The sequence below is a fragment of the Pimephales promelas genome, chromosome 4 (genome assembly GCF_988280905.1).
Source record: "Pimephales promelas chromosome 4, fPimPro1.hap1.1, whole genome shotgun sequence".
Classification (NCBI taxonomy): Eukaryota; Metazoa; Chordata; class Actinopteri; order Cypriniformes; family Leuciscidae; genus Pimephales; species Pimephales promelas.
In genome coordinates this window covers 31,690,695-31,715,346 of record NC_142772.1, presented here as the reverse complement: position 1 = coordinate 31,715,346, position 24,652 = coordinate 31,690,695, and the positions used below count along the sequence as shown (strand labels likewise).

The following is a 24,652-nucleotide window of genomic DNA, read 5'->3' as shown; positions in this document are numbered from 1 at the left end:
AATACTATTGTTAACTAATGTGAAATATTACCAATGTACATATTACAGTGATATAATTAACTTTCTTTTTTAAATATTAAGTCACAACATCATGTTTTCACAAGACAGAACAATCCTGTCTTCATGTATTATTTTATTAGGCAGTTGTATTTACAAATCATCTTTTTAATTGTAAATTATCAGTAATTTTCTCCAAATTTACATTGGCAAGCCTCTGTCAGGTGCATCTCTTCACAGACAATCAACATAAATGCAGTTAAGAGAAGTGCATCAACAGATTTTCTAAACTTGTTTTCAAAGGCTGAAATTGTTCCCTAATGATAAGGAAGAGTAATCATTTGAATAAGACTAATGCACGGGGAAATATATTTCAAAAGAAAGAAAAAGGGTAAAGGGGACAGCGCAAAACCAAACAATTTCTCTGGATTTGTCTTAAGCTGGCTTACAAAGCATAGATTGTCAAGTTTAAGCTTTAAAGTCTCATTAATAAAGAATTTGAACTGACAGTGCAGTTTTTTTTTAAAAAAAAAAAGGCATACTCTTTTAAATATATAAAAGAGTATGTCTTATGAACATGTACAAATTGAACATGTTCATATATATATAGACATGAACATGTAAAAAATACTCAATTTTTCAGGCCTATTTTTCTTTTCGCGAATGTTGCTGCATTTGTTGTGACCAATCAAGTTATTATCATCAATAAATTTATACTTTGTGGTAAGAATGTGCATTAAGACATTCTTCTTGCTTATATCACATGACTTGTAAATGAGTAGTGCCAAACAAACAAAAGTATGAATTTATGGTTTAAAAACCTATTAATTATATAATCAATTTGAACAGCCAGAGCTCCAGCCAGGCAAACAAACATGAGCAAACTATTTAAAAAAAAACAAAAAAAACATTGTTTTCATTGCATTCTGTGAAACATAAAACACAGATCTGAAGGAGGATTTCTCCAGTCAGCAAGCTCCTACATAAAATAGTTTTTTATTCATGTTGGCCTTTCTTTGTTGATTTACGATGGCACATGAAACCACATGCATGTAGGAGGATCTTTCAGATTATGAATTCACACTGGCTTTCAAACAGGAATAAGACAAATATATGTGGCTCGCTCAGCCAAAGTTCATCAATTTTTAAAGAATATATGCCGAGTTAATACTTAAACTCATTCATTGTGCTGATTAACTATACTGGACACCTCAGCGTTTTTTAAAGTGTTCATAAATGCACTTATCTTTGCAGCCTAGATTTACAACAAAAACAAAACAAAAAAACTAAAGAAGCCAAAATTGATTTGTAAAACTAAAATAATAGTAAAAAAAAGTGATTTTTTTTGTTTTGTTGATAAAGCAGTGTATGGAATAAAACATCTTACAGCGATATAAATCAAACATTTCTTTAAAAAAAAAATTCAGTCCAACATTACAATTCAGTACAATCTACAACCCCATTTAAAGCAGATAAACATAAATCTGAACGCATGTTTACATTTTATATATACTTAATTTTATGTAAAATGTGAGCAAATAGAAAAAAAAGTCTAAGGTGTGACAAACAAAAATCTATTAAACAGAAGCAAGAACATTGCACTCCCTCAGGATAAATGGGTCTTACATTGGTCTCTTCCTCAAGAAAGGCTGACTTATCAAATTGTCCCTTTGTGTTAAAGTGCCCACCATTTTAAATTGGCCCGTCCCAGCAATGGCCCACTATTTAAGTAGGCTCCTCTTAACAGAGTGCCCTTTCCAGAAGGCTGTGTCAATGGGATAACCAGTCAAGACACTGGCCCACAAAAACTTGCAGGTAAAACTGTGCAAAAGCGCTTTCTGTCTCACTTGTCGGCCCACTCTTTCTCTATAGATCTCTTGGTCCACCAAGAATTGCAACAGCATTGTGTACAGTACAGCTAGCTCAGTGTATAACTCTATGCCTCACTCTCTGAAAGGAAATCCTCGCTATAAAACCCGATAAAGAATTGTAAAACCATCTCTAAAAGAGAATCGATAATAAAGTGGCTTAGCAATCTTTCTGACAGCCTGACTGTGGCACAAAAACAACCTCCATCGTTTTCCCTTTTGCACCTTTTCTCAGTCCCCTTAAACAGGCTGATGCTGGCCACAGACCATTCAGCTTGCTCATGCAAGTGGGATGCATGGAGTCTTGAGTCAGTCTGCATGCTTATTGCTCTAAAGACACTGACAGAGAAAAAGAGAGACAAAAGAATAGAGATAGGAGGACTGCTGTGGATGAAGACACGGCCATCTGAGGATGAAGAGGTAGAGAGTATTCTAGAAGAAAGAGAAATCAAGCCAGAGAGAGTGAGAGAGAGAAGGCATCAGAGGAACCACAAGTTATCGTGCTAGCAGCTTGATGAGGTTGGCGCACATCTCAAAGAACTCTATGGTGTGACTTCCCGGCCGGGGGAGGATCTCTCCCCCAGTGGAATCCACTGAGGAGGTAAGAGAGGAAGCCAGAGAGCTTTCCGCCGCTTTCCCCCCGGATATCGGAGGTGTGGAGGGTGCGGACACGTCACCCTTTGTTGCATCCTCACATTCAATTTTCTCGTTCTTTAGGGTAGTCCGGTAGTTACCGACTGAGCCAGAGCGGTGAGGCGTGGCAGTCCCTGATTTTACTTCCATCATGTCATCTGAAAGTAACAAGACATCAGATGGTGAAGTATGCAGAAAACACACCACAAGAGGGATGAGAATCGTAGGGAATTTCTGGTTTCTTTTAGAACAGATAATAAAACAATATATTAAAAAAAAAAACAATTCTTAACATTTACAATTAGGGGTTAAATGACTTCAGCCCATTTTTAAATTGAAATTTATGTGATGAAAGTCGGGTCGATTTACGAGTCATTAAATCGTGTTTAATTTGGACTTCTCTTTTGCATGCTCTTTGAGGTGGACCCCATTAACCTCCATTATATGACTGACAGACAACAACGGTTTGACCAAAAATACTGTGGAAACAAAGACACCTACATCTTGGATGCCCTTGAGATAAGCTAAAACATGTTAAAAAATAATTTCAAAGTGAACTATCCCTTTAAGTAAAATATTATGTTTATTTTTTTTTTATAAGATACCACTGACTACAAAACTCATAATGTGTAGTTACACAATGTCATATAAACAACCGTTCGGTAACTACTCTGACAGATGTCTCACAAGCTTTATGTAGTGTATAACATAGTAACAGTTCAGACATGCTGAAAATTTTACTTGTATTATTCAGTCTGATATATTCAGTATTCCTATTCTGATGTGTGATTGTTTATTTAAAATTGTTTAATTAGTAAATTAAAGCAGTTATAAACAAAAAAAATTAATAAAACTAAACCACACACACAGAGTGACAATTTTACCATCTATGCTCCTGAAGTCTAGTAAATATGTCCTGCTGTCCACCTGGTAGAGCTGGAGGCTCATCTTTGTATGTATGCCAGTGACTGGGTTCTTCCTCCGCACTCGCAAGTAATACGGATTCACAACCTATCAAACCAAAGAGAAAAAAAAAGAGAGGAGAGTTAATAAATCTGATCCTGTAAAATACCCTAAGTTTATTTATATTTACCAACGTTCAACTTTAAAAAAAGGACTGTGCCGACAGGTTCATTGCACTATAACACTATTTGCACTGTTTTGAGGAGGTCTGAATGGCATACTCCAGAACAGCAGTAAACACTGTTCAACTTGATAAGAGAGACCGCTAAGAGATAAGACACAGAATGAACACTCTTATAAACAAAGACTATCCAAAACTGATGACTCACTCAGTCAGTCAAATATGCTTAAACTTCAGCCAGCCACAGGTTAAAGTGTAAATTGCAAGATAATGCAATGTGCTGCTTAACTAAACATAAAGATAAGAACCGCCCACAATTGTTTTTTTAATAACAAAATGCTGCACATAATATGAAAGTTGCTACGTTTTACAGTGGTTTTAAGCACACCCCCTCTCTTCCACTAGGCTGGGCTTGACGCCATGAAACGGACTTCAAACTTTTACTGTCTATGCTCCAAGCCTAGAGTTACGGTTAGTCTAAACGGCAAGTAGGCTAGCAGTTATATTGGAGACCTAGCTAGCGAAAATAGTGTTTTAATGGTGCTATTGTGTTTGTGTGGGATGAACAAATACATCTAAAACAGGGGAGAGGCTCCACAAGTCTGTGATTGGCTACATCGCTCAACGCTGCAAACATGTTATAAATAGAAATAGAAAAAAAAATAGAATGATTTTTTTTTTTTTAGTTTTTTATGTTTTATTAAGAGAGCCCAATGGAGCGGTATCAGGCTCAGCCTAGAATCTGAGTATGATGACATCAGGCTACAGTAGGGTACCATTAAAAAACAATTCTGTCCTTAATACTTTAGAAGCTCTGTTTACATTTTAGCTCCAGGCTCTTCTAATAATGACTGTACGTTATGAAGCCATACTGTAAAGTTTGCTGTTAACATTCTATTTGTTTATTCTTTAAGTTTGTGTGTGAGAAAGAGAGAAAGCGGTCAAGTCTTTTCTATTTATAGAATTTGACCAGAAACCCCAAAACTTTTTCCCACAAGGAAGAGATGGAATTTACCCTAAAATCATAAACCTCAGGAGGATAAACAGAAAAAAAAAATGCATAGCAGGACATGCATTCGCTCCATTTATCTATTTTTACACACTCCTCTACCCTTTATTGCTACAATTTGTATATTCCTGGCCTAAATGCAATTTATTCGCATAATTGTTTCCAAAACATGGCAACGTCATATGCCTCAACTTAAAGGAATAGTTATGCTGAACAACAATTACTTTTATTGTATGGACAAAAACACTCAACACTTTCTTCAATACATCTTCTTTTGAGTTCCATAGAAGTCAGTAAGTCATACAGGTTTAGGATGACTTGATGACAACTTTCATTTTTGGGAGAACTATCCCATTAAATGCTGCGGTGATCTGAGAAAATTTAAAGTCAAACCACATGCACAGATGCTTACCTTCCACTCATAGTCCAGCTGCTTCATAGCACGACAGACCTCACTCATGATATCATTCGGTCTGCTCTGGCTACGGATTCCAAGGTGCCACTTTGCCCGCCGAACACCGAGATGCTTAGACTTTTGGGGGTTAAGCTCATCCAGCGTGTGTCGAGGACGCGGTTGAGACTCGGCCACTAGGAATGGCACTCTTTCAGGGTGAATCTTAGCAGAGTGATGAGCGGGCAGATCGTCTAGAAAGCTGTCTGGGGGGCTGGAGGCCAAATAGAAGTCTTTGGCCTCACTCATAATGCGGCGGTTGTCTATGATCAAGTGATAGGCCACAGCAAGAGGATCCTGGTGATTGCGACTGCAAAACAGGGAAGCATTAAGACAGGACATATTAGAAAAGCTAACACATATATAAAACAACAACCAGAACCCATGTATTTGTCAAGTAAAGAACATAATTCAAACGGTTTGTTTGTGAATGTGCTTCTCTTTATGTGACGGTCAAGAACGGGTTGCCCATTACAGATTAAAATAAATAAATTAAAACAAACCTGTACAAGCAGTTGAGCACCTCCTCCTCAGTGCACTCAAATTTCTCACACACCTCCTTCAGCGCCTCCTCATCAATCATATTATTGCTGTATGCAGCGTCCTCCGGGAACAGATACTTGGGGAGATCTTGCTTAAACCACTCATCATCCCTGAGAATGGAGAGCAATGAACAGATAAAGAGAGAAGATGTTGATTTAAACATTTACAAATCTTACTCTCCACATCGAATATTTATGGCATTACTAAATGAAATAGACTGTGCTTGGCGTAGTTTCTGACCGAATCTCTTTGATGGTGGCTCTCTTCATGGGGTCTACTTGGAGCATGTGTTTTAAAAGGCTAATAACAGAGGAATTCAGGTACTGAGGCGTGAAGAAGATTCCATCACAGATCTTCTTGAACAGTGTTGGCACGTGGTCGTCGTCAAACGGCAGCGTTCCGCACAACAGGGCATACAAAATCACTCCGCTGCTCCAGATGTCCACCTCAGGGCCTGCGTATAACCTGGATCAGAACAGCAAGATCCGTCAATAGACAATCTGAACGAACGGACTTCACAAAGCCATTTGAAACCGCACAGAGCATCATCTTAAGAAAAAAGCAAATGGTAAAAGGTAAATACAGGCACAGAGGTAAAGGGTACCTTCCAGAGATGACTTCCGGAGCAGCATAATTAGGAGAGCCGCAACTCGTCCTCAAGAATTCTCCATCCGACATCATGTTTGACAAGCCTGCGTGAGGAGAAGTCGAAGTCTGTATAGCTTGTGATATAAACATTAAATCAACCACCATGTTCAACAAATATGAGGAGTTCACATACCAAAGTCTGCAATCTTGGCGTTCATGTGCGCATCCAGCAGGACATTCTCAGGCTTGAGGTCTCTGTGCACCACCATATGTCTGTGGCAGTAATCCACCCCTGAGATGATTTGCTGGAACAGCCGCCTGCTTTCCTTCTCATCCAACTAACCAGAGACACAGGACCATGTATTATTTTAACATTTTCCATGTGGCCTAAACTGAACATTCTGCATTTAATGTTCCCCTGTTGAAAATTACTGTCAATTTTGAGGACCCTGATAGATATACACAACTGTTCCTGATCAAATGTCTGGAATTGGAAAGATTTTTTTATTCTTTTTTTTTTGTCTTATGTTAACCCAGAATTTATTGTGAAATATTATTATTACAATTATAATTACAACAGAACTCTTTTATATTGCAATACATTTTATTCCAGTGATGGCAAAGCTGAATTTTCAGGATCATTACTTCAGTGTCACATGACCCTTCAGAAATCATTCTAGTAGACTGATTTGCTGTTCAAGAAACATTATTATGTTTATTATTATCAATGTTAAGAACAGTTGTGCTGCTTAGAATTTTTTGTGCAAACTGATATATATATATATATATATATATATATTTTAAGATTATTTGATAAATAGAAAAGTGCCTTAACAACAATGCCTTAATATGCTGAGTGACTTATGTGGACAAACTAATATTTGAGGAAATCTGTTTATAATATATTATTAGGTTTGAACTTTTTGGTCCTATTGATTCCGTTGATTTAAATAAATGTCTATGGCTAACATAGCTTAAATGAACGCTTAAAGGGTTAGTTTACCCAAAAATGTAAATTCTGTCATTAATTACTCACCCTCATGTCATTTCAAACCCATAACACTTTCGTTCATCGTAGGAACACAAATTAAATCTGAGAGACTACTACGCAACTGACACTTTGATGCTTAAAGTTCATAAATAGATCGTAAAACTAATCCATATGAATTGAGTGGTTTGTTCCAAATGTTTCTGAAGACACTCAATTGCCTTATATAATGAACAGAATTTATAGGATTTTATTCACATATAAACTTTGACCAGCGAGTTCACAGGAGCTCAAACAAACCTTGCAGAAATTCAAACATGCTGCGCAACATGTGAGAATAAACCTCATTGGTTCTCGCACATCAAGCAAACATGCTTGAGCTTCTGTTTACCACAACTGATGTGTGAGTTGATGAAAGTGTAAATGTGAATAAAAGCCTAAATTCTATCTGTTCATCATATAAAGTAATCATCTCTTCAGAAAATTTGGACTGAACTGCTCAATTCATATGTTGAACAGTTGATATTAGTTTCAAAATGTCAGTTAAAGCATCAAAATGTCAGTTGCATAGTTGTCTTTTTGGAGGGATAGAAAGCATCCCTAGATTGTACTTCCTCTTTCAGTGGATCTGATGCTTTAGCAATTACAGTGGCATTTCATCTCTCACTTCCTGCTGGACTTATAATGCGTGAATTATAAGAATATACAGTATCATGTCAAAAAGTAATTTTTTTTCACTACACCAAAGTGGCATCATTGATGGAGGTTCTCCAGTGACAGCACTAAATAGTCAACTATACAACAATTAAATGAACAGTTGATTATTTTTTTTTATCATGAATATACAGTAAGCAATTCATTTTCCAGTCTTAATCATAACCTACAAATTAAAAAGCTGTACCTTTCCATTTTTACAGATGTAGTCGAATAGTTCCCCTCCTGAAACATATTCCATTACCATGAAGATGTCTGTTGGTGTGCTGATGACTTGGTAACTGCCAAACAAAACAAAACAAAAAAGCACAAATTTGTAAAGAATAGAATACATGTGTAAAGCTTTTAAGGTCTACAACCTTCTATACAAAAGAAAAACAAAACAAAACAAAAAAACAAAATCTCTTGTATCAATGTCTTGTATTGATTAATTGATAAATTTAGGTACATTTTAACAGTTAGATTTTTAGTTGAAATGCTAGATATATTTACTAACTAATACAATAAAATAAATAATAAACTATTTTTACTATACATTTTTATGGAAAATGTCAATGAATCCCTAATGGTTTTGGAGCAAGTCTGGATAGCTTTGATTTCCATGTATTATCTGGCCAGAGTAAAGGTATGTGTCTTTATCAGTGTGGGGAACATTACTTAAAAAAAAAGTAATTAGTTATAGTTACTCACTACTAGTTCTAAAAAGTAACTGAATTACTCTATAATAAAAGTAACTTGTTACCAGTGAAAGTAACTATTTGCATTATTGTTCAAAAAAATTCTATATGTCAAAATTGAACGTTATTGTCTGGGGTCCCTGGAGACCCCAAAGATAACTAGTGTAGACAAAAATGAAGATAATCAGAGGGTTAACAAATAGGTCATGGATGTTACTTACAGTTTGATGATATGCGGGTGACGGAAGAGTTTGAGGTTCTGGATCTCACGTCGAATCTTCCCCACCACATCCAGACTACGAATTTTCTGCCGGTTTAGAATCTTTACCGCCACCTGGTGCTTGGTCAACTCATGCTGTCCAACTTCACAGACAGAGAGAAGGTCAATGAAAAATATACAATAAAATTCACAATGTATTTATTTATGAAAAAGACACACAAATTCAAGTCTAGAAGCAACTGTCCTATCAATCTTTAAAAAAAAGATCTTCTTAAATAACCCATTAAACTAACTCAAAATCAATGCCGGTGGGTTGCATGTCTGTTTTGAGAAGGAAAAATAGCTTTTTGTAAATAATAAAAATGCAACCGAACCATGTAATCTAATCATGCATAGTTACAATATCAAAAAAGAGAGCAGAAAGCATTTCCTGTAGTTTTTTCTGTTAATGGCAAAAACTGTACCTGTCCAAATTGTGCAAACTTTTCTGTCACTTGGTAATATGGCTAATTAATATCCTAAATACTTTATTTCACCCAGTGTTTGCACCATGCTGGTAAATCACTAGTTTGCTAAGCATTTACAATAATCCATTTTACTTGTCCAGCTAATCAGTTTGCAGATTGTTAAGCCAATGCTGTTTAATTATGCTAATGATAATAATACAATTTTTTTTTAATATATTATACAACTTTGGTACTGCCCTGGGTTGAAAGTGAAACTGAATAAAGGACACTAATTATGTAAGTGTATTCCAGGAAACAGAGGGTTAAATAACACTAAAATACTGACAAACTGCTGAAAAGAAGAATGTGTGGTGTAAGAGTCACCAACTTTAAACAGTGGCAACATTATTAGCATTACGGTGCCAGTAATGTGTAAAGTGCGATGCATATTCATTAATTTTTTCCAAGAACTTTTTATATGGAAAAAAGCCAAGCTAACCAGCTTCTTATAAGGCAGGATTTTGCTGCATTAGTAAGCCCTGAAAGCTGAACATTGAAGTTTGAACTGTTCCCAGAAGCTGTATATTGTCTCAGTCAACTTGCAACATTTAAAACAGTCTGCCTGCTTTAACTAGTCTGCTCTAGTTATGCATTAACACAAAACCCAGTCATGCAGAATAACTGTGAGTGTCCTAGACCCCGTAGACCTCACATAAAATTAGTAATCATCTTAATGAAGGCTATTTTGTTTGACTGATGATTTGTAGTTTCCATGTTTTGTCAACTTCTCTTTTCCCCAAAGACCCTTATTATGAAATATTTGCCCTAACCAACACACTTCCTTTCTTGAAATTTTGGCATCGTGTATTGCCCCATAATACAGGAAGATTCAATGACGATTCAATGATTGGCTTGCTCTGAGGGGCACAACAAGCTGGGAAATCAAATAATGGTTGAAAATATACACATTACATTCTAAAACTTGAGCACATAATAGAGCAAAACAAAATAAAAGTTGTACATCACACATATATATGCGTTATTCACCTATGTTATTCACTACTGTAAACAAGTAAGGTGGCAGGCGGGTCATAATACATTTCATATGCATTTTAATACATACAACCATTAACACACCTCTATTATTGCAGCCCTATATATAATTGAATGTAATTAACCAGGCATGAATACAGCTACAGTAACGTTACATTATGAATTAATTAAGCTACTAAAACGAGATCATTTTAACTCATTACTCACAGCATGCAAAATGAGTTTTGGAGAATAATTAGTTTCTCTTGTCATTTTGACAGACATTCTGAAAGCTGCATAGCGGTTGACATTTGGCCTGTGCACGAGCGCATCCCGTAACTGTAACTTCAGAACACCAATAATCACTCCATAAACCGTGAAGCTAACTGTTTACCATGTTAGCTGCGACCAATCCATCCGTTACAAACGACAAACATACCGCATGCGTGCGACTATTCAGAAAACAACGGAAGCATCGATCGGCTGACACTTAACTGCGACAAACGCAGAACAACGCTCCGTTCTTTAATGTTCGTTTCAAGACTACACTGTTATTAGCCAACAAGTGCTGCTGCTGCTTTAGCCGCATTTAAAGACTCGATCATGTCCAGTTTTGCTTAACCGTCTTTACTACAGCAATAACCTACACATCTGTGACAGTTTTACCTTTGACTTTTCCAAACGTTCCCACTCCTAGCGTGTCTCCAAGAATATAATGTCCAATTTTCACCCTGCCTTCATGTTTCTGTTTGTCCGTCGCCATCTTCGCTCTGTCTGAGGCCCTACCTGAGAGAGGCAGCGGGACGGGAGCGATCGGCATCTCTACTGACAACTACCGGCCAAAATACACAGCTCCAAACACTTGGATTAGTTATCAAATGTTAACTAATTACAATTATTAAAATAAACTATTTAAATATTATTATTGTTACTATAGCTGTAATAAGTGAGCTGGCAACATTTTCTTTCTTATTTCTTTTTTTACTAATGTTCACGAAGATGGATTCCGAAGATGTAACGAATTAGGTTCTTTTGAGATGATCACAAGCAATAAATAAACCCACCATGCACCGTCCTGTGAAGAAAAAAAAAAAGAACAACAAAAAACAGAACTTTACTCAAACGTTTTATTTGGTTCCAAAAATAACCAAATGGGAACCACATTCATTGTTTTCTGGGATGTGTGCACATATTATATATTTCATGTACTCTTGCAAGATCAGTAGGTTATTAAATGTCATGGATATTTAATAACAAGCCTTGAAATGCAAGTAGTTGTTTTCAAGCAATTTGCTGTCCCTGGCCTACACATGAAATGTTAGGCTATTTGAAAAGCAGCAGGACAATTATATAAGGAAAAAGGCCAACATGTATTGCTATGCTTACCTTTATTGAGTTGTAAAATGCTCAAACCCAAGGCAGCATGGTTGCAATAGTGAAGATTGAATGTGATAAAAAGTATATGATCATCAAGTTTTTTGCTCATGCATGGACACTATCACTGGGTGAGCCAGTGTTGCCCTGCATCGGGTAATTCTGCATCGCCATGTCAATTCAAGAACAAGAAGTTGCTCTCAGTGATGTCGTGTTCAGCTCTATTTTATAAAGAGCTCCAACTGGTGTGTGTTTTGCAATGTTAAGGAACATAGAGATAAAGTGAAGTTTACCCAAAAACATTTATTTATTTGTGTGATCCTTTTATTTTTGGCTGAACTATCTCTTTGAAAACTACTAAATGTTTTTGACACAGACACCAACAAAGATGTTTATGTACACAAATATTTTTTATTTGTGTAATGTAACATCTTTGTTGGCATTATTTTTTTTCAGGTACTCAGACATACATAGGAAAACTGTATTTGTGTTATTATTCTGTCTTAAACCCTTTTTAATTCTATTCTATTTTGTCCACAGCAACATTATACAACTAATTTTGTAACAAAACAATGCTAAATGTATTTATTGTAGTCAATATTCAAAAAATCACCTTATCTTTCCATTGAGATAAGAGTGAGTTGGACTACTTGAGTGTTTGGAACACTGCATATGTTAATTTAATTTTCGCAGCATTGTTTTGAACAAAACTAAATAAAGATAGTTTTCTGTGTAATATCCTTTCTCCAAAATGGTTGTCCTGAGTAGGGTCACAGTGGAGTCTATTCCAGCATCGGAAACAGACATTCACACACCTAAAGTCAACAATTTGGCAGTTTTTAGAAACAACTCTAATTATAAAGGGAGTCTGATTTACTCTGATTTACTTTTATGCAAGTAGTTAGTGCGCACAAAAAAAAAATAATAATCACAATTTACCACAGAGGAGTACTGTATGTTTAAATTTGTTTTAAGATTCAATAAGTGTGCACATCTAACATGCAAAAAGCTCAATGAGGGCACTTAACCAGGAAAAAGTGTAAAAAAGAAAAGAAAAGTTGCCACACCACCAGTCAAAAAAAAAAAAAAAAAAAAGATTTAATGTTCTCACACCACAGGGGACGTTTTCAGTCCTTCATCAAATTAGTTTTATTACAATTATGCGGCAATCAATATAGTGCGTTCTTTATTTAAAACAAACCAGTGTGTGACAATGACACTTTATTGCATTCTCCTGCAACAATTAACATATTTGTGTGAATAGGAAAAGTGCATAAATCATCTTTAAAAAAAAGTTTTACATGCAGGTGCAGGAGGTAGTTTGGAATATTTTATAAGAAAATTGGCTGAACATAATACCTACAATGAGTAATAACAGCCAGTGTTGCTGTTTAAATTATCCAAATGGCAGCAAATATATGCCAACATGATGGCAAACAACAGCAAAAAATTAGAATATGACAATCAAAGGACAACAAGATTCCATCCACTATTATGCTTTTGAGCCCAAAATTAATATATGATATTGAATATTATCATGGCAACAATGATTCTCAATTGAAAGGACATAAAACTAAATAGACCAGAACAAGGAGGCATTTTTCATTTTTTAATCCTATATTAGCCATGCAGGATTTTCACCTCTCTGTTTATCTTATCTATATATATCACTTTAAAGGGATAGTTCACCATATCATTTCCTCACCCTGGTGTTGTTCTAATACTATATGGCATTGTTTATTTTTTGGACCACAAACATAAAAATGTAAAAAATAATGTCCCGCTCATGCTCGTTCACATAACAGTAGTGAATTGCGACCATCATCAAGCTTAAAAAAAAAAAAATTGCCAATTAAAAGCACAAAAGTTGTGAGAAATCAAGAATAAAAAAAATAAATAAATAAAAAAACACGACATGAAACGCAATATCTGGAATTCCCAAAAAATGTACTTTCTTCACTTAACTAAATATCTCAAGACTGGAAATCCAGCTCTCAGTCAGAATGACAAGTTGACAGATGTGGATGTGATAAGTTCATGTTGTGATGAATACAAAGGATATATTTCACCTCAGAGTAGAAAGTACATGGATTGTATTTCATGTTGTGTTTTACTAGGTCTTGATTTACTACAGCTTGTGTGCTTTTTTTCTGGTTGAGTCAGAGTGAACTGCAGCCCTATCAGAGTCTCATGAATGTATGCCGTGTACAGAAGAAGAAAGGACAAGGTCAGGATTTTCTGTAAATAATACATTCAATTTCAGTTTGTTTTTTACTAAGCCCTATCATATACCCCCAGAATACTTGAAGCACATGACACATGGGACCATACTATGGTCCTTTTGAGTCTTTTTTAATTAGCTTGATTCAGGTCACAATATTTGCTGCCATTAAAATTATGAGTGCGAGCAAGACGTTAATTTATTTATTTATTCTTTTGTGTTCCGATAAAGATGGAATAGAACAACACCAGGGCGAGTAAATGATGACTTAATTTTAATTTTAGGGGTGAACTATCCCCAACCCTAGAAACCAATGCTTTTTAAATAACTATGCATATCCCAAACTCTCATTTTCACTTTGCTTTTCACACTGCTTGAAGGCCTATACTGTCAGTATATTGAATTTTCATTTGCTTTCACTCCACTGCATCAGGATGTCCTCTGCTGCTTGCAGGGTAGAGTCCTCCTATTAATGTTGATGAAAATATGAATGAAATAATATAAACAACATTTTAACAAGGTGAACTACAAATCACAATGGCAATCACTTTTCCTGCATTAATGTATGATCCACCTATATAATGCAACCTATATTGCATCAAAATTAACAGTTAACTTTGTTAAGGTTTAACAGAGTTGATTCACAAAAAGAAAACTAAATAACTGGTCATGGTGATAATTAAACTTCATAACAGTCTCTAAAGCGTAAAATTGGCATCCCATAAAACATTGACATCCCAAATAATTAAGCAATTTTATTTCTAAAATGTCAATTTCAAATGATTTCATGTTTCATTTCTGTCTTAAAAATACCTTTACGAAGCAGAATCGGATGTATTTCTGGAATTCTTCTCTGTGTTCTGGACTGTAGAATGCAGACACAGGGATAGTTGCCAGGCCCTATTCAGAAGTGAATAACTTGCTTTAATAATTAAAAAAAAAAAATTGTATAACAGTAAATACTCATGCTTGCAAGTACCTTCTCTTTTATGAGCCATTTGACAAATCTGTAGTCATAGGGTTCGTCTGTAGTACTAGGGTCAGTAAGGTTGATATCTTAAAGAAAAACATTTAAAATCAAAAAGCAATTTTAAGATCACTTTATTTTTGAGTAGTCCAGTCAAAACATAAATTGCCATCACAGGGTGTAGCCTTGTTGAACTATGAGGATTCCTCTAATCATGGAAAACCTGGAAATATCTAGACATTTTAAACATACATGCCTGGGAGTGTATAAAATCTTAAAAATGCATTTAAATTCTGTATAAAATTATAGAAATATTCTAAAATGTATATTTATTTATAATTATGGATATTGTATATTTTATTATATTTTATATACATTTATATTTGTATATTTTATTTTATTATTACTGGAAAAGACAATAAAATGAAAGAACACTACCATTAAATTAACAAGCTCAAAAAGAGAATTATCAGAAGAAAATAAACAAGGGCTGTCAAACGATTAATCACGATTAATCGCACCCAAAATAAAAGTTTGTGTTTACATAATACATGTGGGTGCACTGTGTATAATTATTTTATATAAATAAATACACACACATGCTTGTATATATTTAAGAAATATTTTCATATATAGTGTATATAGATTTATATATAATTCATATTATATATAAATATAAATATTTTATATATAAATAATATTTTACATTCATGTGTGTGTTTTTATATATATACAAAATAATTATACACAGTGCACCCACATATATTATGTAAACACAAACTTTTATTTTGGACTTTTATTTTGATTAATCCTAAAATAAACATGAAAGCTACTCATCTCAGACAGATAGGGAATTCACAGATGTAAAAATTGTATTTCAATAATTCATAATTAAATCTGAGTTCCTGTTTTAATACTTTGTTCTACAATTTTTCTGTTACTTACTAATATTTGAGATATCTGCAATCATAAAGTATCCTCCCTGGGGCAGAATAGGTTTCAGGCCAACGCTCTTCAGACAATCTGCCAGTCTCAGTCGCTTTTCATGAAGATGGAGGGGTAACTGGACGAAATAGCTATCCTCTGTTCCAAATAAATCATATTCCCTCTGAAAACCTACTGCTACGGCTTCCTTAAGAAACAATAATTGACAATCTCAGTCTACTGAAAAAAAAAAAAAAACTTTCCACAAACCTTACATATTACACAAACGTTATATTTAAAACACATTGCATTGTTTTACCTGGGCAGCTGTGGCACAGTGATACACTGAGTTCTGATGGACGGTTTTTAAGTGCTTCAGGATATGCGCTGATCCCATTGCCCAACCCACCTACATTAAAATAAAGTAATGTGATGACCAAAAAATAGAGCAAATCTAAAATAACCTACAGCTGAGACACTTCCAGCCAGCCAAAGACAGAATGACAAATATAGGCAATTAGTATTGCAAAAAATAAACCCTGTTGAATTTGGCCAGCTCACCTTCCACCCTGTGGCACTGAAAGTCTTGCCAGCACTCCCAATGGTGACAGTGCGTTCCCACATACCTGGCAGACTGGCTGTCAAAAAAGAAGTTATTTTTCTTTAAAAGTCCACAAAACTGTGATATAACATTATTCACCCAGTTCTGCATTTACCGATCTTCACATGTTTTGTTCCATCATATGTGAGCCACTCGTACACCTCGTCGCTGATGCAAATGACATCATGTTTAATGCATAAGTCAGCAATCACCTGAAGTTCTTCCTGCAGATAGACCTGCAAGAAACAGTTAGGGTTAGGCCGAGCATATAGGCATATGTATCTGACTGTGGTTAAACTTAAAAACCTTTCAGCTCAGATTCAGCTCTGAATGCTCGGAATTTACATATAAATTACACTACAATTTTTGAGTCAGTAACTGCGGAATACAGTAACAAAAGTGACAGTAAAGGTATTTTTATTTCAAATAAATTATGTTCTTCTGAACTTTCTATTCATCAGAGAACCATGTTTGTTTTGTAGAATCCAGCAAAATATTAAGCAGAACAACTGTTCTATTTCATCTCAGTCAACACACCACACACAAAACCAACCTAAACCTGAGTTACCAGCGAAACCATCTGATTCCTTGACAGAGTACATGAATTTCACTTGTATAAAAATATATTGGATAAAATATAAACGGGGACTCACCTTGCCAAGAGGGTTATTAGGAGTGTTAAAGACAATGGCTTTGGTACGAGGACTAAATTTACTCGCCAACTCTTCAGGAGACAACACCCAGTCAGCACTGGATAAAGCAGGACCACAGCATTCCCTCTGTATATACACATCAAGTATTATTAAAAAACAATTTGTTTTTTTTTAAACAAAAACAAGTTGACAGATCTTGTCACATGATATAAGAACATACTGGTTTAAGGGGGACATATATAGCTGTTCCTCCCGCCATCTTTACCATTGGCTGATAACAGTCAAAGAATGGCTCCACAATAATCACCTGCTCATGAAAAGGAAAAAGGGGCATTCTGATATCACATATTGAACATAAAGAAACAGACATTGAGTGACTTTTTTGTTTTCTACAAACAATGCATCGTAGAATAAAATATAATTTTATGAACATGAATATTGCCTTGACAATGATAACTTTACCTCATCACCCTCGTCAATAAGAGCCTGGAAGGTGCAGAAAAGTGCTTGATATGCTCCAACAGAAACCAAGATATCTTCCATGGGATCTATTTCCCGGCCAACAATCCTACTGAAGAACTTGGCCAGGATCTTCGCAAGATTTGGGTGGCCCTATATCACAGCATGTTGTTCGATTCTTTAACAAAGCTTTATATATTTATTATATTATGCAGCAGTTATCATTTGGTAAACAAGCAAATCGTTAGTTCTAATATCTTACAAAAGCACGTGTGTACTGGTGCATGGCGAAACCTCCATTCAGTGCGTTGCAGAAGGCTTCCTGAATGAAGCTAGGAGGGGGGAAATCAGGGAACCCTTGACCCAGGTTCACAGACTTATAATCGGCAGCCAGCTGAGTGAATTCCACCCTACACAAAAAGAATACCATGGAGTTTTAAACATAACAATTTATTTACTTTACTTTATTTACTTTAATATGTGGGATGCAGAATGGTAGATCTATCATTACTGTAACCAGATAATTACACAGCTCCCTTTAATACAAGAATGGCTATTTAGCGCCATCTTGCCACTCAAAACTGTTATTGCGACTATAACTACTATAAAAATGGAGGACAGTACTTTGAATATTTACTGTAGCCTTAGAATAAAAACTTTAATATATTTATATTTAGGCCTAATATAAGCACTATATGTGTAACTACATTTTAAATATATAAGAATATTTGCAGTGTTATTTGTTGCTTGACCATTTTTTTTTCTACGTAAGATAACTCAATATTTATGTATTTCCTTATTTAGTAAATGCCGTGTGATGAGCCGAATGTACAGCAGGATACAGTCTTATACTTTTACTTGCTTTATAGGCCATGCAACTAACGTTACTTACCATATATTTTTGTCAATTCCTTCAATCCTTCTCGCGTGCAATTTACGAGACATTATGCCCTGCGTGACAAAGCGAAAAAGAAAGTAATAATACAAAACTATTTCAAATTAAACCACAACATGCTGCTCAGGAATACCGATCGAGTGTGAAATAACGTTACTACCTTATCAAGACAACCTGCGATTGCAAATCTGTTTGACACCGAAGGTCCAATTACCGCCACTCTTCTCCACATGGAGTTTTCCAATAACTTTACTTTTCTACAGGTTTTTTTCTGCTAAAGCCGTAAATCAGTAACATGCAATAACATATTTATCAGGCCACATCTCCTTCAACTGAACTGTCAACCTTAAAATGACGTGCAGTCAACGATTCAGACTTGACAATAGTATTTGCGATTTAACATTAGAGTTTCAAGAGACAAACGAAAAAACGATCATGTGATAAAATGTCGATTTAACTCTGTACTCCAAAAACTAAAGCACAAAACTTTGTTTCGTACCAAACCTTGATTATTTACTTCCCAAGCGATTAAATACGTCACACATTTACTTCTTGTGAGCCAATGAACCTGCGAGCAGAGCTCCTCCTCCAGGCAGCAGACTTCTCTTAAAGGGAGATATGGGGGAAGCAAATAGACGTTCTTCAAAATATTTTTTATAAAATCTTGTGTTGAGCAGAAGAAATACATTTATACAGGTTTCCACTTAAGGTTGAGTGAGTAAATAACTCACAGAATCAGATTATTATCAAATAAGAATTTTATCCGCTGTGGGCGGGGCCAGTGACTGCCAGCACTAACGCTGTCAACATATACACAGTAATTTGTAATGATCATTCTTTTTGCTCAATGTTGAAATACAAAATGAGAAGAAGAAAAAAACAAGTTTTTTTTCCTCTTGCTTGTTTCCCAATCTAGCATTCCAATAAACCTTGCAAAGAACACCATGAATAGTGTTGGCTATGTGACAATTGCTTATGTACCTCTATCGTTAGGCCACTTTGGATAAAAATGTCCGCTGAATCAATAAATGTAAATGTAGATAAACATCTCCAACCTTGGCTTGGTAGAATAATAAAAACACAAAATATGGACACAAATTATTTTCTTTATAAAGATGAAATCTTAAAAGTGACAACAGAAAAAACTATTTCTTCACATTGAAATTTTGTGAAAAGTACATTTTTAATGTCTCCTTCAGCCCTAAGCAGAAGGAAAAGCCATTTTCCCCTCTAATCCCGCCTTTCACCATTTCTGCCTATAAGTCAGCCTTCTTGAGATCCCCAGGCAGCACACGACCCTTTTTTCTTGCCCTCTGTTTGCGCTTCTCCATCTTGGCATCCTTGCGTTGCTTAATATTCCTTTTCCTCTTGTCTTGTCTCCTTTGCATCTTCTCCACAACTTGCTGACTCCTCTTTGTCCACTTCTTTTTCTTCTGAGTTTTCATTTTCTCCTTCTTCTTCAATGATTTGTGCAAGAGTTCCTCATTGTCTTTGATCTTCATACCTTCAGCTTTGTAGAGAACATTGGTCCACCTCATCTTCTCTTCCTCTTTCTCTGCTTTGCTTTCATCTTTCTCCCTAAGCTGCTCCAGGTAATCTTTCCTCGCCTCAATGCGTGTTAAAAGCTGCTTGTAGTTCTTACCAGTGAGTGGAGTCAATATTCCTTTCACTTTCCTTTTCTTTTTATTCAGCATCAGCTTTGTTCCTTTGTCCACATAGTCTTCTCCAACATCCATCTTATTGAAGACGATGAAGCTCTGCTCCGTTTTGGCAGGCGCGCTCGATGCAGAGCTGACTGGCAGTTGAGGTTTTGCTGTTTCTTTGTCATCTTCTCCTGCTTGCAATGCTGCGGCATCTGCTAACTTTTTCATTCGAAACTCTTTCCTTTTCCTCTTACGACGTTCCCTTTCTTGTTTTCGTTTTTCTCGCTTTTTCTTTACCTCCTCCGAGGAAGGATCTTTAGGAGTGCCCTGAAAAAAAAAAAGCACATATAAATACTTGGCTTAAAATCTCCTAAATGTGTAATGTAATACATTTCTTATTTTATTCATGTAATACTTTTTTATTTAAATAAAAGTAATGTTTATCATATTGTTTAAGATAGCTTTTATGAACAATTTATGTAATTTCTCTGATCCCTAAAAAACATATGCTCTAAAGTAACGAGATTCAGCATTTTAACATTAAATATATCCCTCTGACAGACATGACATTTTCTTCCATTTTTAATCGTTTAGTCCAACTGGAGCATGCACCTGCCCACGCGACTCCTCAATCTTCTGGTGCAGCCTATGACGAAGAATGTCTACAGCATTAAATTCCTGTGATGTTCCACCTAAAAGGGATGAATCAGTTAAAATCAAGCATTCTGAATTAACTAATATTCTCTCTTTACAAACTGCTTTTTTACCCTCAGTCTTCTTTTGTGTCTCTGAAGTCCCGTTTTGAACATTTTTTCTCTGAGCTGAAGGTACTGCAGGCTGAGTGCTCTTTGGAACTGGTTTGTTTTTGCTTGCATTCATATCATCTCCTTTTGTTGGCTTTTGCTTGTTCTTTTTCTTCTTTGGAGGCGCACCATCTTTAACCCCACTGCCTTGGAATGGAACTAAAGGGGGATTAATACAACTTTATTAATTATAATTATTAACAAAAAGGTTATTTAATACTTCTTATTATTTAATAACTGTACATGAATAAATAAATAAACCAACAGTAACAATTTCATCACATATGGAGATGACTATTCAACGTTAATTATTCATTAATGTGCTATTAACAATACAGAACATTACCATAGGGTCTTTTACGTGGCTCCTTGTTCTGAGACACACATACTTTACGTGTCAACTTCTCCAGGTAATCATACTTCGCAGCAAGGCTGGCCATGATTCCTATTTCAAGCACACAAACAAACTAATACATAACAAATACATCAATTAATAAATGTGGTAAGTGTATCATTCTGCGTTTCACTTAACGAAATATTTACCTCACAAAATAAAAACGTCGAAATCTCACCGCACAACTAACGTTACTGTGATGTTTTAACTGTATTTCATCAGCTGAAGAATAAATATAAAGGCATTTTACCTCCCTGGAAATTACACACTGAATCGGATAAAAGCCTTCAAATGTGGACTAAATACGACTAACTTCACCAAATGTATATTCACAAACATGCCCCACGTGTGTTTGATATTGCGCATGCGCATGATGGTTCAGAATCCCCGGAAATGGTTACATTGAAAGCATTCCCCTGAAAGCACAAGCAATGTTATGTAGTCGACCTGACAGTTGCTTTTTAGGTTAGCTACAACACTCCCAGCTATCATGAGCAGTTTCAGATTAATGCTGATGTTCTCTCATAATACATTTAAGATCATTCGAGGAAGTGTAAGTTCATTTTTTTTCTACCTCATAAATCAGATTTCCATTTCCATAAAATAATGTTTATTTACTATAAAAATGTTTGTAATTTATTCTTGACCGTTAAAGAGTGTAGTTCATATGGTCTTTTCTCAGATTCTCATCTCACCCAAGAGGACCCTGTTTGCGACGCGACTGGGTTTATTCAGGCGGCAGGATGCCCGAGTGCTCCGGTGTAATTCTCTTTACGTTTCTCATTTACTAATTTCTTAATTCTCAATAGACTGACTACATTACCGTTCAAAACTTTTTAAATAACTGTTTTCTATTTGAATTTATTTTAAAATATAGCATCATTCATTACTCCATTTCTCAGTCACATCAACCTTCAGAAATCATTTATGCTGATTTGCAGCTCAAGAAACATTTCTTATGAATAATTTTAAAAAAAAAACTGTTGTGCTGTTTCTCGAAATTAAAAGAACAACATTTATTTGAAATATATATTTTTTAAAACAATGTAGAAGAATACTTTGTCACTTTTTTGTTATCAATTTAATGCATCCTTGATGAATTAAATTATTAATTTGTGTTGAACCCCAAACAGTTAGAGTGAGTTTCTAAAATGCTAGAAACTAAAATATAGCTGTCTTTCTTTCAGGCATTATGCTTGAACAAATCATCTGATTTTTAAAGTTTATTAATATTATTATTTTTTTTTTTATATATAGGTAACCTTTCCAGGTTTAGTCAGCGCTCAAGTTCCACAGTTGCAGGAACGGAGAAAGTAGAAGACTCCTTCATGAAGTGGTTACTCTTGTTAATACCTGCCACCACCTTTTGTCTTGGAACATGGCAGGTACATGCATGAGGGTGGTGTTAATCTGTAAAATAAAACAAATAAAAATCATAACTAAAACTGCAATTAGCTTTTGATTTTGTAGTTAAAACGCAGAGAGTGGAAGTTGGAGCTGATCCGTGATCTTCAGAACCTGACGACTTCAGAGCCTATCCCACTGCCCATAGAGTGAGTCTGTGCCTTCACATCCGAGTGCCATACTTTCCAGTGTTATTAAGCTTAGATGTTGTGATGAAGTAGCAATGTAATCTGTGTGTAACAGTTCTATGGAAATCAAACAGCTGGAGTACAGGCGAGTGAAGGTGCGTGGGCGTTTTGATCACTCAAAAGAGCTGTATGTCCTGCCCCGCTCCCCTGTGGACCCTGAGAGAGAGGCCCGTGAGGCAGGCAGAATTTCCTCCAGCGCTGAAAGCGGAGCTAATGTCATTACTCCATTCTACTGCACCGATCTGGGGTAAAAACACAATCAATTTGAATTCCACTGAATTATATACACTTTCCTTGCACTCTAATGTGGGCGTAAAAACTTTCTGGATCATTTTTTAGGATTACTATCTTGGTGAACAGAGGTTATGTACCCAAATCTAAGATCAGACCTGAAACCAGGATGAAGGGACAGGTAATAATGTCTTCATTAATCTCTACTCAATCAAATCCATGCATGAACATTTTCATCTATCATCAGGGTCTCACTGTATTAATTTGTCTGAGACTTTTGATCTTTCTAAATGTTAAATAATTTTTGACGTTTATATTTTCTAAAAGGTGACTGAGGATGTGGATCTTGTTGGCGTGGTGCGTTTAACCGAGCAGCGGAAACCATTTGTCCCCCAAAACAATGTGAAGGCAAATAGTTGGCACTATCGGGATCTGGAGGCCATGGCGAATGTCACTGGTGCTGAGGAGATCTTCATTGATGCTGTGTTTGGTTAGAGATACTCTTAATTTAGTATAAACCCATTAAATGTTTTTCCCAGTGATCACATCAAATGAATGCAAGTCATTTAAAATCTTTTTCTATTCTTTCATTCAGACAGCACAATACCTGGTGGGCCAATAGGAGGGCAGACAAGAGTGGCCTTGAGAAATGAACACATGCAATATGTCATCACATGGTTTGTTAAACACATTTTTACTCATTCATTGTCGTGACTCAAAACATGCCTTGCTTGTTTGGATTGCTAAATTTGATTGAGGTGAACTGTTTTTATTGTTAACAACTGAATATTTATTTATTTTAGGTATGGACTGTGTGCTGCCACCTCCTACATGTGGTATGCAAAATTCATCAAGCGTATTGCTTTGTAAAAAATATCTTTGCTGTCACTTTGCTCTTGTGGAATATTCACTGTAGAATAATAAAGCTCTTTTAATGTTGAACCCAACACTGTTAATAAAAATGTGGATATGTTGTCTGATAAAATAAGGAATAAGTTAAAGAAACATTCGTGCTACAAAGGTTATAAAGGGGAATTATCCTCTAAAGTGGTTCTCAACAAGCCTCAGAAAAACTTTAAAGGAGGCCACAGGATAACACAATTCTGTAAACTTAAATTATTATATCAGTTTTTTGAAAGACAGCAAGAATCACAAAATATTTCTTATCAAAACAAAACTGTTTGTCAATAAAGTTTGAAAACAATTTAGTATGCAGCTGCTCTTGTGGTACTTTGTCATACACGTTGCAGCACTGCTTCAAGTCCAACACAGATATTGGTCGCAGCCAATAAGGACATTCACATTCTGGTGCTCTTCCATGTGGCAGTCAATTTATTTTAATGATATGGACTTTTTTTGTATTTTACTGCACAAAATTATATTTTATATAAATAGTTATTCACTTATATTTTAGTCTATCATTTATTCACAGAGCATAGGTTGAACATGACATTTCCAACTTGGATAAATTTTAAATGCTTTGGCGTAGACTTAAGTTTAACAGTGTTTTTTTTAAAGAGAACACTTGGGCGGAACATTCCTGAAGCGATTTGTGAACTTTAGGTTATAGCATTTTACATTTGAAAGATTCACAATATTTTCATATAAAATATGAAAACATTTTACTCAAACTGCAAGAAAAATC

At 35.4% G+C, this 24,652-nt stretch overlaps 4 protein-coding genes across 8 annotated transcripts; 1 reads left to right on the top strand and 3 right to left on the bottom strand.

Moving 5' to 3' along the window:
• Positions 1-91: 91 nt before the first annotated feature.
• On the bottom strand, positions 92-11,801 carry prkaa1 (protein kinase, AMP-activated, alpha 1 catalytic subunit). Of its 2 annotated transcripts, none has more exons than XM_039658648.2 (10): positions 11,637-11,801; positions 8,774-8,915; positions 8,063-8,156; positions 6,367-6,511; positions 6,190-6,277; positions 5,826-6,050; positions 5,546-5,695; positions 5,004-5,352; positions 3,383-3,509; positions 92-2,656 (listed from the first exon to the last, which is right to left on the bottom strand). In XM_039658648.2, exons 1-10 carry the CDS (start codon positions 11,734-11,736, stop codon positions 2,361-2,363), a joined length of 1,716 nt encoding a protein of 571 aa, XP_039514582.1. In that variant the 5' UTR covers positions 11,737-11,801; the 3' UTR covers positions 92-2,360. The 2 variants fall into 2 exon arrangements, with proteins under 2 accessions (XP_039514582.1, XP_039514581.2); XM_039658647.2 differs by lacking the exon at positions 11,637-11,801 and adding an exon at positions 10,917-11,075.
• A 777-nt stretch (positions 11,802-12,578) lies between these two features.
• kyat1 (kynurenine aminotransferase 1) lies at positions 12,579-18,900 on the bottom strand. Its single transcript, XM_039658649.2, has 13 exons — positions 18,505-18,900; positions 18,342-18,400; positions 17,712-17,859; positions 17,453-17,602; positions 17,211-17,297; positions 16,991-17,116; positions 16,453-16,573; positions 16,298-16,374; positions 16,056-16,145; positions 15,758-15,944; positions 14,825-14,901; positions 14,659-14,745; positions 12,579-14,311 (listed from the first exon to the last, which is right to left on the bottom strand). The coding sequence occupies exons 1-13, from the start codon at positions 18,574-18,576 to the stop codon at positions 14,252-14,254; spliced, it is 1,341 nt and encodes a 446-aa protein (XP_039514583.2). The 5' UTR covers positions 18,577-18,900; the 3' UTR covers positions 12,579-14,251.
• Positions 18,901-19,432: 532 nt separating this feature from the next.
• surf6 (surfeit 6) lies at positions 19,433-21,581 on the bottom strand. 4 transcript variants are annotated; one of them, XM_039658654.2, is made up of 5 exons: positions 21,435-21,581; positions 21,137-21,235; positions 20,755-20,949; positions 20,600-20,679; positions 19,433-20,314 (listed from the first exon to the last, which is right to left on the bottom strand). In XM_039658654.2, the coding sequence occupies exons 2-5, from the start codon at positions 21,228-21,230 to the stop codon at positions 19,601-19,603; spliced, it is 1,083 nt and encodes a 360-aa protein (XP_039514588.2). In that variant the 5' UTR covers positions 21,231-21,235; positions 21,435-21,581; the 3' UTR covers positions 19,433-19,600. The 4 variants fall into 4 exon arrangements, with proteins under 4 accessions (XP_039514588.2, XP_039514585.2, XP_039514584.2 ...); XM_039658651.2 differs by having other exon boundaries at positions 21,137-21,257; positions 21,334-21,551; XM_039658650.2 differs by having other exon boundaries at positions 21,334-21,551.
• Positions 21,579-24,222, top strand: surf1 (SURF1 cytochrome c oxidase assembly factor). The gene is made up of 9 exons (XM_039658655.2): positions 21,579-21,737; positions 21,867-21,945; positions 22,442-22,569; positions 22,655-22,737; positions 22,832-23,023; positions 23,116-23,188; positions 23,335-23,497; positions 23,603-23,684; positions 23,811-24,222. Exons 1-9 carry the CDS (start codon positions 21,675-21,677, stop codon positions 23,875-23,877), a joined length of 930 nt encoding a protein of 309 aa, XP_039514589.2. The 5' UTR covers positions 21,579-21,674; the 3' UTR covers positions 23,878-24,222.
• Positions 24,223-24,652: the final 430 nt, after the last annotated feature.

Bases quoted from the DNA above. Each gene is read 5' to 3' on its own strand.
- prkaa1 (XM_039658647.2), bottom strand. From the start codon at position 11,070: ATGCCGATCGCTCCCGTCCCGCTGCCTCTCTCAGGTAGGGCCTCAGAC. The intron at 8,157-8,773 runs GTAAGTAACATC...TTTGTTTGGCAG, and splicing joins CACCCGCATATCATCAAACT to TTACCAAGTCATCAGCACAC. The intron at 2,657-3,382 runs GTAAAATTGTCA...TGTTACTTTCAG, and splicing joins AGACTTCAGGAGCATAGATG to ATGACATGATGGAAGTAAAA.
- kyat1 (XM_039658649.2), bottom strand. From the start codon at position 18,576: ATGTGGAGAAGAGTGGCGGTAATTGGACCTTCGGTGTCAAACAGATTT. The intron at 17,860-18,341 runs GTAAGTAACGTT...CTTTTTGTGTAG, and splicing joins GGAATTGACAAAAATATATG to GGTGGAATTCACTCAGCTGG. The intron at 14,902-15,757 runs GTAAGTAACAGA...TTTTTCTTTAAG, and splicing joins TGCAGATATCTCAAATATTA to ATATCAACCTTACTGACCCT.
- surf6 (XM_039658654.2), bottom strand. From the start codon at position 21,230: ATGGCCAGCCTTGCTGCGAAGTATGATTACCTGGAGAAGTTGACACGT. The intron at 20,950-21,136 runs GTAATGTTCTGT...ATCCCCCTTTAG, and splicing joins GCCACGTAAAAGACCCTATG to TTCCATTCCAAGGCAGTGGG. The intron at 20,680-20,754 runs GTAAAAAAGCAG...CATCCCTTTTAG, and splicing joins GACACAAAAGAAGACTGAGG to GTGGAACATCACAGGAATTT.
- surf1 (XM_039658655.2), top strand. From the start codon at position 21,675: ATGAGCAGTTTCAGATTAATGCTGATGTTCTCTCATAATACATTTAAG. The intron at 22,570-22,654 runs GTACATGCATGA...TTGATTTTGTAG, and splicing joins TTTGTCTTGGAACATGGCAG to TTAAAACGCAGAGAGTGGAA. The intron at 23,189-23,334 runs GTAATAATGTCT...ATTTTCTAAAAG, and splicing joins AAACCAGGATGAAGGGACAG to GTGACTGAGGATGTGGATCT.